The sequence below is a fragment of the Tachypleus tridentatus genome, chromosome 13 (genome assembly GCF_004210375.1).
Source record: "Tachypleus tridentatus isolate NWPU-2018 chromosome 13, ASM421037v1, whole genome shotgun sequence".
Taxonomy (NCBI): domain Eukaryota; kingdom Metazoa; phylum Arthropoda; class Merostomata; order Xiphosura; family Limulidae; genus Tachypleus; species Tachypleus tridentatus.
Genome location: NC_134837.1, coordinates 246835584 through 246852532, shown reverse-complemented (window position 1 = coordinate 246852532; position 16949 = coordinate 246835584). Strand labels below are relative to the sequence as shown.

General features: G+C 31.9%; 1 protein-coding gene across 1 annotated transcript in view; it reads right to left on the bottom strand.

Annotated features, from left to right (window-relative positions):
* Window positions 1-16949, bottom strand: part of LOC143237848 (protein turtle-like) — a 134953-nt gene that overhangs the window by 42570 nt on the left and 75434 nt on the right. Inside the window, exons 2-3 of the mRNA XM_076477521.1 lie at window positions 9139-9471; window positions 8750-8860 (exon numbers count right to left, since the gene is read on the bottom strand). Coding sequence (XP_076333636.1) covers window positions 8750-8860; window positions 9139-9471 — 444 coding nt within the window. The remainder of the gene's footprint in view (window positions 1-8749; window positions 8861-9138; window positions 9472-16949) is intronic.

Genomic DNA, 16949 nt, shown 5'->3' with positions numbered 1-16949 from the left:
GAAAGAAGAATGAATATCATTTGTTTTAAAACTTCTGTATACAAATAATTATTTGTTATAACCGCTATTATAGCTTGATTTATTGTTTGTACATTAAAATATATTTGTATTAAGAAAGAAAACAACGTGTATAAATCTTCTTTGCAAACACAATAAATTTCATACATTTCTATATTTAATTAATTTCTAAATTTAAATTCAATTTAACTCGATTTCAGGCTATTTGAAATTGTGTTTTGTAACATAATAAATTGGATGCTTATCTGAGATAAATTATGATACGTAATAGGTATAAAATAAAAGGGGATTTTGTTTGCTTGTTTATTTGATTTTAACAAACCTGTATTATGGTATCTGTTGTGTTCACTGCGGGGAATCGAAACTCGAATTTTATTATTGTAAGTCCGTGGACTTACCGTTGTCTAACGGTGAAAGTAGACAATAAAGAAGTAATTAGACAATAGCACGCATGACGCATTCGGTGGGCAACTATAACCGAATAGTAACATTTGAGTATCGCTCCTATAATTGACCAATGGAACCATAGTGAGAAGAGTTTGTTTTTTTTCTTTCTGGAGTAACCAGACCGCAACGAACGCTAGAGAATAATAAGTGTTTCAAAATATATTTATTTGTTTGTTTTGAATTAAGCACAAAGCTACACATTGGGCTATCTGTGCTCTGCCTACCAGGGATATGAAAACCTGGTTTTTAGCAGTGAGAGTCCGCAGTCATACCGCTGTACCACTGGTACAAAAATATATTTTTTCATGTAATCCTCTGCATAAACACATTGGCGGACAGGCTTGATTTATACTCTTTTTTCTTTATTATTTACTTTTTGTTCTTGAGTACTTTGAAGTTTAAAGTTACTGTCTAATTCTACGTTCCTCAATACGACACATACGTGACTCATTATTTATAGTAAAAGAGCGTTTGCCCAATACAGTTGAGTTACTATATTATACTACAAAAGTGTCTGCTCAATATACAATTAAGTCATAAAATTGTACCAGGTTATCTCTTACTTAACGCACTGTTGAGTTTCTCTATCGTATGAGTATATTACTGATTCAAATCACAGTAAAGTCCTTTCATGTAAATAGAAAAATATTTACTTCAAACAATATTACGACAAGCTGTTTTAATAGAAGTGTGTTTACTTAAATGTTACGCATTTACTCTGTTATATCAGAAAAAAAAAAAAAACACTTTTACCTGACAAACCACCGACTGCCCTTATTTAGTACAAAAATAATCAAATAAAAAGTATAATTCTGTTCCATTGTCGTATAAGACAATCACATATCCAGAAAATTATTGTTTTCCACAAGCATTCGAGAAAAACCCTTGTTCAAAATACAAGTGAGTAAATCAAGGACAAAAACATCCATTCGAGTCCGAGATCATAGTATAAATTTACGTTTTATACATGTATTGTTTATTTTGTATTTCATTTCGTGCAAACCTATTCAAGGAATTTCGCATTAGCCGTCACTAAATTAGCAGCGATAAGCTAAGGGGGAGGGCAGCTAGTCAACATCGATCACAGTCAATCTTTAAGCTACTCCTTTACCAACGAACGGTGATATTAACCACCACATTATAATTCTCTACGACTGAAATGACGAAAATGTTCTGTGAGAGGAAATCGAACCTGTAACCCGAAGATTGAGAGTCAAGCCTCCTAACCACTAATGCATACAAGACACAATTATGCCAGTTTCAGTTTCTGTTTTATGTAGAAGAAACAAAACAAAATAATGGCAGACAACTAATACTTTGTTGGTAGATTTTGTTTGTCTTTTTAATCTTCAGGATTGTTTGATTAGTTCATTTCTGTGAAACACATAGGGCTATTTGTGCTGCACCCACCACCAGAATTGAAAGCTGATATTTATCATCATAAGAGCAGGCCTGGCATGGCCTAGCGCGTTAAGGCGTGCATTTCGTAATCTGAGGGTCTCGGGTTCGCGCCCGAGTCGCACCAAACATGCTCGCCCTCCCAGCCGTGGGGACGTTATAATGTAACGATCAATCCTACTTTTCGTTGGTAAAAGAGTAGCCCAAGAGTTGGCGGTGGGTGGTGATGACTAGCTTCCTTCCCTCTGGTCTTACACTACTAAATTAGGGACGGCTAGCACAGATAGTCCTCGAGTAGCTTTGTGCGAAATCCCAAAACAAACAAAAAATCGTCACAAGAGTTCTGTTCTTTAAACAAATGGATAGCGAGTCTAAATTTAGAAATATTTCCGTTTACAAGTAATTTTAAAATTTCATTTCTTGTAAATGCATATTTTTTGACAAATATTATTTATATTGTTTTATCAAATGGGTTTAAGCTGTTTTAGTTTTTACATTCAAATTGAAAAAAAATGTGATAAAATGTAAAGTAAAAACGATTTTTTTCAATTTAATTGTGCCTTTTGATGATTGAGGTGAATGTTTGTGAGGAAGTATTGAGTTTTGAATGATATTCGTTAATGTAGCAGAAAGGATATATTTTACAGGTCTGTTTTGCAGAAAGAATATAATTGTGAGGTGTAAGTTACAAAATTTGTTATTACTTTCAGATCTTGATTGGTTTTGTGAAATAAAAATAAAAGAAATTGAGTGAAATTCGATTATAAAATGTTTTTGAAACATAATTGATACGATGTTTCACATGTTTCTGCACGTACTGAATGTAACTGCTGATGATTTTCTGATTCATACTTCATGCATGAAATATTCCTCATATGAATTTAATGTTGCTTGTTACTTATTCAAGTATAGTAATAACAAATATTAATCTGGTGTTTTATTCTTATTATCTAAGTTATTGAATGACATAGTAAGCCCGGCATGGCGCTCGACTCGTAGTATGAGAGTCAAGGGTTCGAATTCCCTTAATACTAAACTTGCTCGCCTTTTCAGCCGTAGGAGCGTTATAATGTGACTTTTGTACCCAGTATTCGTTGGTAAAAGAGTAGCCTAAGAGTTAAATAACTGCCTTTTCTGTTGTTTTACACTGCTAAAGGGACGGCTAACGCAGTTAGTCCTCGTGTAGCTTTGCGCGAAATTCAAAAACAAACAAACAACAGAGCATTTTCAAATCTGTTTTGGTTCTTGAGTTGCGATTACTTTCTTTTAAAGCAAGTAAATACACATATAATGTTAGGTTATTGTTATTTTTCTTTTCTGTTTGTGTTTCTTTAAACTGTAATAGTACTACTCATAATACTCAAAGGATAATGTGTTTTCTATACGTTTCTTTGCACAATTTGAGCCTCCCGCAAACACAGCGGTAAGACTACGGACTTACAGCGGTAAAATCAGGCATTCGATTCCCCTTGATGTGCTCCGCAGATGGCTTTGCTATAAGAAAACACAAACACACTCAAAATTTGAAGAAAATGATATATTTACCAGTCGTACAACTTATGACACAAAAGCGCGGAGAAGAAATGTTCCCTTTTTTTCTCAGCAATGGGACGCAATCCACAAAGCCGTCTCAGACACCAGAAAATAATGACAGTAAATAGAAAAGACGAGAAAAGTAACTATATCTTCTAAAACTATACCAGTGCTACGAGTTAGCAGAATGACGTTTAACAAAAATTAAACTCTCTTATTACAAGCATCAAAAGGAAACAAATACCAAGCAAGTAGAAGAATTCTTATACGCGTAACAGAAGAGCAAAAATTAACCAAAAATACTTATACTTAACTGAATAAATATAAAAAAATAACTTATTAAGATGAACAAATTTAATAAAATGAACTTGTAGTAGCTGTAGGCTTATTACTTTTCTGCATCTGTTCCATATACTTCTTACGAGAGTTTGGCTAACGTACTGGGGCACCATAGTATCCTTCTGAACGAGGATTTCTCTAAGCCCCTACAGAGTCATAGAAAAATAATGTCTATTCCGTCCTGCTCTCCGTAACAAGTCCCACACATGCTCAAACATGTTTAGGTGTGGTGACTTACAAGCCACTCCAGTACTTCTATTTCTTAATGAATGCTATTCTGCTGATATACGAACTCATCTCTGACAGCACCAACGTAAGGAGTAGCAGTTGGAAGTAAGATCTCATTCACGTAACGTTTTGGTGTTAGGAAAGTTTGTAAAACCCCTGCATGCAGGTGCCATCCCAGGCTATAATTAAGTCATCCCCAAAGAACCATGGTGGACAACGTTACAAAAATATGTGACAAATTTGTTTAAATGGTTTTAATTTATAATTAAAACGTCTACTCAATGTTACAGGCAGAATATTACTTTTTCATTTACATATCCAGGTCCTCTCACGTCGATTATTTGAAAAGACACAGATTTTTCTCTCTTCTGTTAATGGAACAGGAATCCGTTGCCGAAGTGTCCAGGTAACGTGTTATTTGGTGCCTTGGGGTTAATTCAGAGATTCTATCTGATGTTCTAGAACTTATCTTAGCCTCATAAAGTCTGTTCCTGACCGTCCAGCTTAAATATTTTTCTTCAAGCACAGATTGCTACCGGTGTATCTTTCAAGGACTAATTTCCACAGCTATAGGTCATCTACTGTATCTATCTACTTTCTGCAGTCATGACTTAGCTCCCTGGTGTATATTCCTGTAGCCTCGCAACTAGCCATAGGTTGCAACACCTCTATGACTTGACCACCTAAATTTGGGTGCAGTCCTTCTGAAGCAGTGTGACTGTTCTGTAAACTTCAATTTCATTTAACTGTTTTTTACTAGCTTCTATACTCTTTGCATAAATTAGTACCAGTAAGAATCCATAAACCTAGCATTATCTCAGCAATAAACTTCTTTCATAATAAAGTCTTTTGCTTTAAATAACTTGGGTCATTTTCATACACGCCTATTATATAGCAGGTAATAGGCGCATACACATGCAAACATTATGTATGGTTGTGACAATGCCAAATTAAAAAAAACAAAACAAATAAAGAAACTTAAAAGTACACAAATTTTAATAAAACCTCATATACCTATCATTTTCATAAATGGTATATATTAAGCTATTATAATCTAGAAACCTTAAATGCATTTGATTTTGGTATTGTTATAACTATTTTGGTTTGATCGTTCAGTGAAAAGAATACAGGTTTCAGTACCATTGATGACAGTAAAGGCAAGTTATTTTTTAACTTTAATATACAAGTTATACAGATTATGTTCGTTGATAGACGTAACCCGTAAATAAAATTAAAACACTCACTCGTTAAGTTTCCACTGCTATCTATAATATAGTTCAAAACTGAATGACTAATATGTCCTGTTGCAAATTGATAGCACAGAAACAAATTTAATCTCCACGTAATCAACTAACTGATTCGTAAGCTTTGTGCCCTCTAGTGACTTAGTGGTATGTCTGCGGACTCAAACTACTAGAAACCGGGTATCGATGCCCTTGGCGGGCAAAGCACAGTTAGTCCAATATACAGCTATGTGCTTAATTTCAAACATAGCTTTGGCGTTTTTGTACAATATTGTTTTCCCCCAAATTTTGCGGAAATTCCAGCCATCACGTCAAATCCAAACACTAAGAAAATGTATAAGCAAAAGGATGCGAGTACAAAAGGAACAAAGTCACTGTATGTCCAAAGTCAGTGGTATGTGTCTTGTACGTAGTATCGTATGTTATTTATTATTAACTCGTTATTAGCAGAAGACGATCTTTATCCAAAGTTTTTGTCTGAAATTATTTCGAGGTTTCCAAAATATACTGATTCAAATATATATTCCTGATAAAGATTAAACTTCATAGACACTTGAAATTATTAACGAAAAATTTACTTCATACAATTTGTGTTAACTGGTAAGGAAAGCTAATGTATTTAGTCATGTGGTGAAATAATCATCACAAATATTATGTATTTTTCCCACTGTTTTTCTGAGAAACGGCTTAAACATATTGATAGATATTTACTCAAATGGTGCTCCAATTGTTATATTTGTCCACGCTGCTGCTTCTCGGCATCAAACCATTAGAAATGTTCTATTACTCTTTCCATTGTCTCCTTAACACTTAAGTTTCCAGATGATGGAAAATTGTGGAGATGATAGAATGCATCAGGCTGTAATGACTGTAGAAGTACCAAATGTTATCATATCTTCTGTTCAATTATATCTTTCCAATTGCAACAAGACTAAACAATCCTTCTCTTAGCATAATTTATTCACTGTCTCCAGGAAATTTTTTGTCTTTTGGCAAAGAGTGTCATTTCACCCAAGTTATGGGAATTTTAAGACGATTAAATCAAAAATTAATACAAATGGAACTAAGTTTGAAGAAATCCATCTTTAAGTATGAAAGTCTGACTAGCTAGTCAGCCATTAAATCTTAGTAAAGGTATTAAACACAGGTCATTATCCTTATTCCCGAAATGAATCTGATTGTATTAGTGAGTCTAGATAGAGAAATCAGTTCACCAAAAAATACACAATAAGATAAACAGAATAAATTATGGAGCTAGTTATTTGGATAAAGTATGTGCTAACCCTTGCTTTGCCTTTCACATAAGTTTTTAAAATTGTTTTTACTAATATAACTAGTTATTATATGTACAGAAACACTCGATATGACCAAAACAGAGATTTGCCAATGCAGATTATCTCCACTTGAGGCAGAGATTACTTTAGGTGGTTTACAAAGAGTTTCTAGGCTATTGCTTGTCAAAACGCTTCAGCTATAGCTCTGGTACAAACCACGGATGAGCAACCAAGAAAGACTGAAAATGTTGTTAGTGTTACTTAGAGTCATCGTATAAGCATATGATACAATATTTATCTATCTGCATCATAACTTCTGAATATTCCATCCTGTTCATCCTCTTTCTCTTTCGTACCTTAGATTGGTCATCTTTTACTATATTGTGCTTTTCTCTTTTCATAGTATTTAAATTCTTTATCAACGCAAGGCCTTTGGTGAAATGCATCACCATTTCTGTGGTTGTGTCTATGGTGATATAGATGCTAAAATTGTACTTCAAAGATAGAAACATCTTGCTATCAGGCATTTCAGATTGTAAAAAAGAATCACAAGTCACTTTAATTTTGTATGATATTTCCAGAGAGCAAACATTTGTCCATACAGGTTATAATGCAACAAAAATTAAAAGTTATTTGTGAGTTATACAATTTCTCCTTTCTGTAGTATTCATTGCCGTGTTATAGGAGGTGATCTCCCTGCTGTAGTTGTGATAGCACTTGTACTAATATGAGTGCGTCTAAAACAAGAGTAATAGTTAATTCCATCTTCAGTTGGTTCAATACTTATTCAAATTCAGTACTCAAAACTTATCTGCTTCATAAGTAATTTATGCAGATTACGAGATAATTCAAATAATGAGTTTACATATTGACACTAGTAAACGTACAGCACAGGAAATGATTTATTTCACTCAAGTTCTGTGGAGTTATCCAATTCCGGACATACTTAATCAAGTAATCCAGTTCCTAACACTATAATTGTAACAGATTCTTTACACAATGCAAATTACAGTCTACGTAATGATATTCGTCTTTACGTAAGATTCAAGTTCTACAGGCTATGATTATTGATAAGCCTAGCCTACAAGTCACTTTCTAGTTGACTTTGCTCTCGTATTTACCACATAACTCAAAGCTAACAGACTGGCTCATTCTGTATTTGTTGGATACCACAGTGATATATTTGCTATTTAACTAATGAGGTGACTGATTCACTGCCACTCTCATTGATTTTTCAACTGTAGTGTTTCTATACTGTTTTATTTCCTAAACGCAACTCATGAACATTTTAGACATAGCGTATGAGCTAGACAAAACTCTCATCTCTTATGAATGTCATAAATTGGCGTCATAACAAAACACTCAGTTAATATTTAGGCTTTACTAATTACTGCTTCAAGACAAAAACTCTTTCTAGAAAACACTACAAAACAGCAAATTTAAGTATTGAAAATTAACCTACAACATCATGAAAACTATATATGTGCTTAGTTGCTTCGTTGCGGTAATTAAAGGGTGATGAAAACGATCACCTGAGCAACTGTGCAAGAAACTATTCTGATTTATCTGAATACTGATTCATACAATAAACAGATCCTCATTGAAGATTTAAAAACTAGTTATGTTTGGCTAAACGAACTCAAAACTACTTTTTGGCAGTTGACCGAAAAATTGCTTCTCTCTTTCGAGTTCAAAACAACACATTAAAAAACATAAATGATATTATCCTACAAGTTAATATTTTTCAGTATTTCTTGAATATTAAATCACAATTAATTTTATTTACTTAGAAATCTTAAACTCTTGAGATTTACTATTTGCACCTAACTCTGATGAAAAATCCTAAATAAAATTATAACTTAATAAAAGAAAGTCACCAAACGCATTCACTGTTTTTACCATGAATGCGTTTACGTCAAAATCAATCCTACTACTCGTTCGTAAAATATATCTCAAAAGTTGCTGATGGATGGTGATAACTAGTTGCCTTCTCTCTTATATATCATTTCATGATAATGGGTGTTTACTATAGAAAACCCTCTCCTAGTTTTTCACAGAATTTAGCCAACGAAGAAACAATAACAACAACCTAGAAATTGTTCATGTCATACCAACCTATTCCTTTACCGCTTTCAACACACTATTTGTTACAGAAAAAAATTATATTTATTTAATTTGAAAATTCGAATTGTTAGAAAACAGATGAAGTGAGGAAACCCATTTTCTCACGTCAAAACATCACTAATTAATTTAAATATATCAACATACCTCCATCAGCCTCGCAATTCAGAAACAAAAGAGATCCTTCATTATACGGTCCAGCAACTCCTTCTAAACGTTGGCCATTTTCATCCATAATAATTGTAGATTTCGGAGGCACTGCATCACGTAATAGGATAATTACAACGTTATTATTCTATTTAAATGCAACGTAGTTAATTTAATGTTTTTGACCTAAAATATATCATAACACAATATATTATATGTATATTTTGAAGTTATTTTTGCGTTAAATAATCCTGTACAGCCATAGTTTGTTTTGTTTTTAAGAATGGGTGAAATGTCTTTGTGAAACTCGCTATAACGCTCTCTAAGAACAATAATTCACTAATATTAAAGGGTTTTATTTTATTATATTAATGATGAAACGATCTTACCAGTAACATTCAAAAATATTTTCCATTTTTCAGTCCGTGCTCTTCGATAGTCTACTCGACACTCGTATTCTCCTTCATCATCTTTCTTAACATTTTCGATCTTGAGAGCTGGAGGTCTGGAGTTTAAATAGAATTGAGCTCTTGAACCAAGTGGATCATCTGAAAAGTGTGTTGTTTTGTAAGTTGAGTCAGAGCGAGCATCATAGCTGTAAAAAGGAACACCAGAATCTGCTTTAAACCATAAAACTAAAGCAATCCCGTCCTTGTTAGGAAAAACCGCATTACAAGGTAGAATAGTAGGATATCCTTGGATAGCTTGTATCTCCGAGGAAGCTGAAAAAAAGTAATGGTTCTCAGTAACTGAATTCAACCGATAAGTAAACTCCAGTGGTTTATCACCAAACAACAGGTTTCTAAACATTCAGATCAGGTAAAACTGAAGCAAACTAAACTGGACTTAAATAATAAAAATATATGTAGAGTGTGTAAACATTAACTACAACTGTAAACACCATCAAGACATTAGCTTATTGTAATTTCAACACTGTATTTCTACACTTGCAAATACAAGTACAATTTGTCGAAAAAGTCATGCATTCTCACAACGAGTAGTATAAAAAGATAGTTAATTAATGACTTGTTGCTTTTGCGAATCCATTTGGTTAATTTAAGTTTACAAATCAGGTTCAGATCATATTATTGTAAAAATATGATGAATTTTGAACAATAAAGAATTACATTGTTTATGCGCTTTCAATTGAGGATTTGATTATAGTATTCAAGTTTTTAAATTATTGCTCCTATTTAAATATTCTTATGTTGTATTAAGGTATTTCTAGCTTTTTGATAACGAACCAAATATGTGTATCATTACATAAATTTATATCAATAATTTGTTTGAGGCTCGCATTATAAAGTTCAACAATCTTTCTCAACTGTAAAACTTTACTAAACAGATCGAAATAATCCTTTCATAAACACTCAGGTTAATAATAGGTGGTTAAGCAGAACCATAGAAGCTTTCAATGGTAATATTACTCATTTTTAAATAATAATAACAAGAGATATGATAAGGTTAAATATATCGAAAAGAAAAAACAAAATGAAATAAAAAATTATTTCAGCAGATTCTATTGGAATTATTTTTCCGAACAGACAACATAAGGAATTCAAGTGAACATTTCCTCGTGTTTATTTTACGCATCTCCAATAATTATTATGACGCATACGAACGCGTTATCACCCGAAAAAAACATGTTTTATATCAAGATGTACTAATCCATTATTGTAAATTTATTTAGCCTCTTAAGGATGTATTTTGTGTTTGTATTTTCTATTTCTGTGAAAGCTATAAAAGAGATATCTATGCATAGTTCCGTAGTTCTTACTGACAACTAGAACGAAGGCAGCGAGTCAACAGTCCACTGAATCATCTTTTGGGCTGTTCTTGTTTGACCGAATGGTGGGATTTCCTATAACGCTTATAACACATCAAGAATGAAAGTGTACGTAGTGAAATTATTAGACATATTCCATGTTAATATAATGCAATATTAGCCCAATTATGGAATTAGAGTATTTTGAAATAATGTTTCGAGGACTGCGTTTCCATACACATTGCGAATGTCGTACTTAATGAGATCACACTAAATGAGAAAACCTTTCGCTATTACTTCAAAACTTACACTTAATTATTCCCTTACAGAAGACCCGGCATGGCCAGGTGGTACAGGCACTCGACTCTAATCTGAGGATCGCGGGTTCGAATCTCCGTCACACAAAACATGCTCGCTCTTTCAGCCGTGATGACGTTATGATGTTACGGTCAGTCCCACTATTCGTTGGTAAAAGAGTAGCCCAAGAGTTGGCAGTGTGTGGTGACGACTAGCTGTCTTCCTTCTAGTCTTACATTGCAAAATTAAAGACGGCTAACGCAGATAGCCTTGATGTAGCTTTGCGCGAAATTTAAAAGAAACAAACAATCCCTCACAAAAATACACAATTCTAAGTTTATTGAAGTAAATAAAGGTCTATGTTCAGCTTTCTTTACAACAATATCCCAAAATGAACTGATATCAGTCATTTCTTTATTTAAACTGATTCCTGGTGTTAACGTCAGATACAAAGGATGTTTTGGATGTTGTTGCTTCTTATTTTAGAAATGTAAGATTTACTCTCAATATATGAGCAATCTGATATTTACTAGATTACGAATGCACTTTCGAACATTTACTATAACTATTATTTAAGAATTTCTCTGTTTTCTTTTCTGAAAGACATGACATCTGCAATTGGATCTTAATGTAAATGGTTAGCTTATGTTTACAAATGTTTTGAACACTTGAGAATGAGGTTGATTGCAATTTTTACTTGTTTAGCATCTGTATACAGTATACAAAACTCATTATAAATATTTGTATGTTATCCATCATATACAAAGTAATACACTCTAGTGACTCTTTAAATAATTTTTATCTTTTGAATTTGAACGTCAAAGCGCATTTCTAAACACTAGCTTATTGTATAAATTTAGTACTTGTATAGCATTGTAGTTTAGTTTAGAATATTATTGTCCAAATGTTTTGTAATGAAATCTAGAGGCCAAAACACAGAAAGTTAATTAACATATTATATTATGTAGCTAATAATAATTTAATGCCTAACCAGTGAATAGTGTTATTGGAAACTACCGTCGTGCTTAATTTTATTTTTTCCAGGTTTCTTATTTAAATACTTATATTTAAATATTGTTAGCACTGCAGACTACAAATGTTTTTAGAATATTTCTTACAAAACATAGAGAGGAATATAAACGAAAAATATTTTCAAATAATTTTTATGATAAAACTTAAAAGAGAATATTCGATATACAAGGTATAGACTGGTGGAGATCTGACATGCCCTGGTGATTATGGCGTTCTTGTAATCTAAGAATGCCGGGTTCGAACCTTCTTCATACCTTAACTGCTTGCCCTTTCAGTTGTGATGGCGTTATAATGTGACGATCAATTTTACTATCTAAAAGAGTAGCCCAATAGTTGACGATGGCTGGTGATGACTAGGTGTCTTTTTTCTAGTCTTACACTATTAAATTAGGGACGACTAATAGAGATAGCCCTTGTTTAGCTATGCACGAAATTCAAATCAAATAAACTAGACTGGCATAGCATAAAAATGTGATAAATATGTGCAATATGAGTAAACAGCATTATGTACAAGTTAAATAAATACAAATATATATTTGTTTGTTTTTGGATTTCATTCAAAGCCACTAGAAGTCTGTCTGCGTTGACTGTCCATAATTTAGCATTGATGGATCAAAAGAAAGGCAGTTAATCAAGACTAACTATTGGAATTTTCTTTTAACAAAAAAATGCTCAGATTTATCATTAAGTTATAACACCCCCTATGTGGAAAGAACAAACATGTGTGGTTATGAGGATTCAAGCTTTTCCCATCCTGCTTATGAGAAACTAAAATTACACTATGTACAAAATTTTTACTTTTTCTTGTTCCTGGCAGAAAGTGTTATTTCCCAATAAAATAGAAAATACCTATTTTTTCTCAAACTTCGCTTTTGTGACGTGGAAGCGTATAACGAAAACATGATGGGAGACTATATGTGGGGCTGATACGTGAAAGTGATTTACCTTACAGTCGCAAATCTCGAAAAACTACTCACTTCTAAACATTTTTGTATAACTTTAGTATAAATACACGTAAATCTTCATTCATATGTTGTTTTATTCAGACCTTATGTAAATGAAAATGTGCCTGTTTGTACCTAGAGAAAAAAGGTTAATTTCTAAATTTCACTATCCAGATCACAAAAGCAAAGTTTCAAGGGGATAATGGCCATTTTTTGTACTTTTACAACGTAAGAAATTAAGAAATAACACACATTATCCATGAACAAAATTTGCATTACATAGTGTTATTAGTAAATGCACTTTGTCATTATTTAATTGACGTTCAAAAATATCTACATTTATAAACGAAGAACGGCATATTTATTTATATAATTTCTTTTGACACATAAAACTGACTATGAATTGTGGTTTTCTATGCAACAATAATCGAGAATTTCAGTCATAATACTTTTCTTAAAAAACGCATTACCCTTACTTTGAAAATAATAAAATATGTGCATCACATCGCTTTAATTCTTAGTCAGATAACATTAAACTTTAAATTTCTATTCAAGTTATATTATTTTTATACCAATTATTTTCACTCCCGATAATCTTTGTATATTATTGTTAAGCACATTATATTCATATATATTTTTTGTATTTTATCATTCGTACTTCTGTACACTCAGTTTAAATTTGTTGATGTTGTTGGATAAGTATATAAGATATTTATAAATATATATATATACATATATTTACTTAAAAAGTCAAATTATTTCTCACTTTTCTAATGTATTTTCCTACTAGTCACCGTTTACTTTGTCTATCTTATCAGAAAATATAATTTATTTCTGTTATTAAATCCAACAACCATTTAAACCAGAAATTAACGCTTAATTCAAAACAGAAATAAAAGTTTCGAATAACTTGGTGTTATATTAGCATTGCAAATTAACCACATTTATTACGTGTAGAAAAGTTGAGCTTTGGAATATCATTTTTATTAAACAGGTTTTCGTAAAATCTCAATGGGGAATAAAATCCAAAATTACAAATCGTAACACACTGTTGTAGTTCTTAATGAGAACGATAAAAATAGTTAGCTTGAATTACGACTGATTTTATTATCGTCTCCAATTTAAATGTTCTGAATTAATGAAATTGCCAATAATACCTATATATCATTATCCATACTCCAGATTTATACAGGAAAATAAATTTATTTCGAGCACTTTGTCTTGCTAGAAACCATGTCGTATAAATCGACGTCGTATACGACTTATTTCGCTAGCCATCCCACAGTGGCACTATGTATGTCTACTGGCTTACAACGCTGGAATCTGGGTTATGAAACGCGTGGAAGGCAGAACACCGAGTGCCCATTGCAAATATTTGTGCCGAATTATATATAATACATATTTTGTGCTTAATTGCAAACAATAAATATTTTCTTTAGTTTTCTTATGTATGAGCTTCTTTTATAGATTGTTTATTTTATGTTAATTTGTATTGAATAAATTCCTTGTAATTTTAAATTTATAGTCGAATCTACGTTTAAGCATTATTATATTACTATATCAGTATAATTTATATTTCAGAGTATGGGTCACATCAAACAAAAACTCATTAAAATATTATTTAATTGTTTGGCATTGAATTTCGCTCAAAGCTGCAAGAGGGCTATCTGCGCAAGCCGTCCCTAATTTAGCAGTGTAATACTAGAGAGAAGGCAGCTAGTCATCACTACCCACCACCAATTCTTGGGCTATTCTTTTTTCCAACAAAGAGTGGGATTGAACGTATCGCTATAACCCACTCACTGCTGAAAGAACGGCATGTTTAGTATAACGAGGGTTTCGAACCCACGACCCTGAGATTACGAGTTCAGTACCTTAACCAACTGGTCATGCCAGGCCTATTTAACTGTTATCAAATTAGTATATATACATAGATAGAAAGATAAATTTGGTGTTTACATATAATTATTGTTAATATTTTGAACTGAACGACGAGAATTACTTTATTTCATGTTTGTGATAATTATCATTACTCTTACAGTACTTGATTTCGTGTCTTTAATTTTTTTCCCCGCTACGATAACCAGTTGTTGAAGGATAGGTTTGTGAAATTAATACGTTCGATTCCACCTGGTGTTCAGGATTTGCACTAGAAATCAACAACAGCTAAAATAGTTCATGAAAGCTGAAACACTTAAAGTTAAGTAACTATTATTATGTTGTGTGACGGTTTTACTATTATATATTTATTTTAATATCGGTGTTTGTTTCAGTGAAATATATATTTAGAAATGCATGTAACTTATACTGTTAAATGTGTATTGCAACATTCTCGACAATTCTCATAAAGTTTTAAAAATTTATCAAGAATAAGAAACAACAATGTATTTTCTGTGTATATAAATATTAGTTTTTGGTAGCATTGTTTTCCTAGCTGAAATTTTTAGAAACTTTCCTCTTATACTTATGTGTGTTTTTCTCATAGCAAAGCCACGTCGACCTATCTGCTCAGCCCACCGAGGGGAATCGAACCTCTGATTTTAACGTTGTAAATCCGGAGACATACCCGCTGTACTAGCGGGGGACCCTCTTATATTAACGCAACGCGTTATTATTAGTTTGCTACAATTAGTATCCTCTAAACCGCAGAAGCTATAATTGTGATTAACGTTTATTAATCAAGAACTACATATATTTGACCACAAACGTTTATATATTTAGAACTTTACAAACCGTTTACCTTCAGTGGATCAACATGAGACGTTAGTATTTCTAGAAAGACATTATTAACTTCAGCTGTGAAGAACTCATAATGTGATCAGCCAAAAGCTAGCTAGATCCACGTTAAATAATTGTACGGATATCAACTCGAAATTAATTCAATCAAAATGAAACCTCGAAAGATGTCAAGGAATTTCCAGATCAGATAAAAGATTAATATTGTTTCTATGTTTGTAAAACTTGTATATATAAATAATTATAAGCAATAACCGTTATTATAAATTGTGTTATTGTCTGAATATTAACATATATTGTATTAATAAATAAAAATTTGTATCAACCTTGTTTGCAAATTACCTAAGTTTGATGCGTCTCATGATATAAGCAACTTTTAAACTCAAATTAGAATTTAACGCAGTTTCAGGCTATCTGAAATAGTAATACGTAGCATAATAAATTAGATGCTAGTCCGACATAACTTATAATAAATAACAGTTTATAAACCTGAAAAATATGATTGTTTGAAATTTATTAATTTCTTATTAGTATGCTACAATATTAAACTATTATAAATTTAAATAGTTCTTTATAATTCCTTAGAATTGTATCCTGACTAATTTTCAAGGTTTTAATGTTTGTAACTTTGTATTTTTTTGTTTCTCCATTTGTAATGTGTTATTATATATGCAGCTATAACTTGTATCAAACATTTTTTTTTACTATACTGATACCATAGCTCTTTTCAATCAACATGGTATTTCGTTTACAAATATATCAGTATGTAGTTATTAATCACGTTTTTGGCGACACTATACTCATTAAAGCACGATTTCACTGTGATAATTAGATCTATCTATAAGTTAGTTACTCATCTTATTTTACCTGCTTACATTATAAACTGACTACTTCTTATGAGTTTTACTGTCATTCTTGTACCAAAGTTAAGAAAAAGATAAAAAATAAGTAAAACAAAGATTCTAAAAACATTGGTGATACAACTTGAACAAAAGGTAATGATAAAAGAATAAAAGCTATTGTAAGTCTAACCTTTCAGGCCGATAACAGCCTTTCTTCAGAGGCGTTTATTTCCAAATGGCGAATATAAAAAGAATAAAACCTTTACTAAGTCTAAGCTTTCAGGTTGATAACGGCCTTTTTTTAGAGACATAAATAAAAAATATAAAGAGTACACGACCTTATAAAGTTTGTAAATTTTTATTAAAGACTTAATATCGTTTTATTTTTTCTCTAGTACTGATACACAAAAATATATAAAGAAAGAAAGCACTTTTAATATAAAACTAAATCGAGTATTAATACTAGTACTATGTTTGTAGATTTTTTTTTTTTTGTCCTCTGCTGGTACAGCAGCATGTCTATGGATTTACAACGTTAAGATCAGCGATTCTATTCCCTTCGCTGCACTCAGCAGACAGCCTAA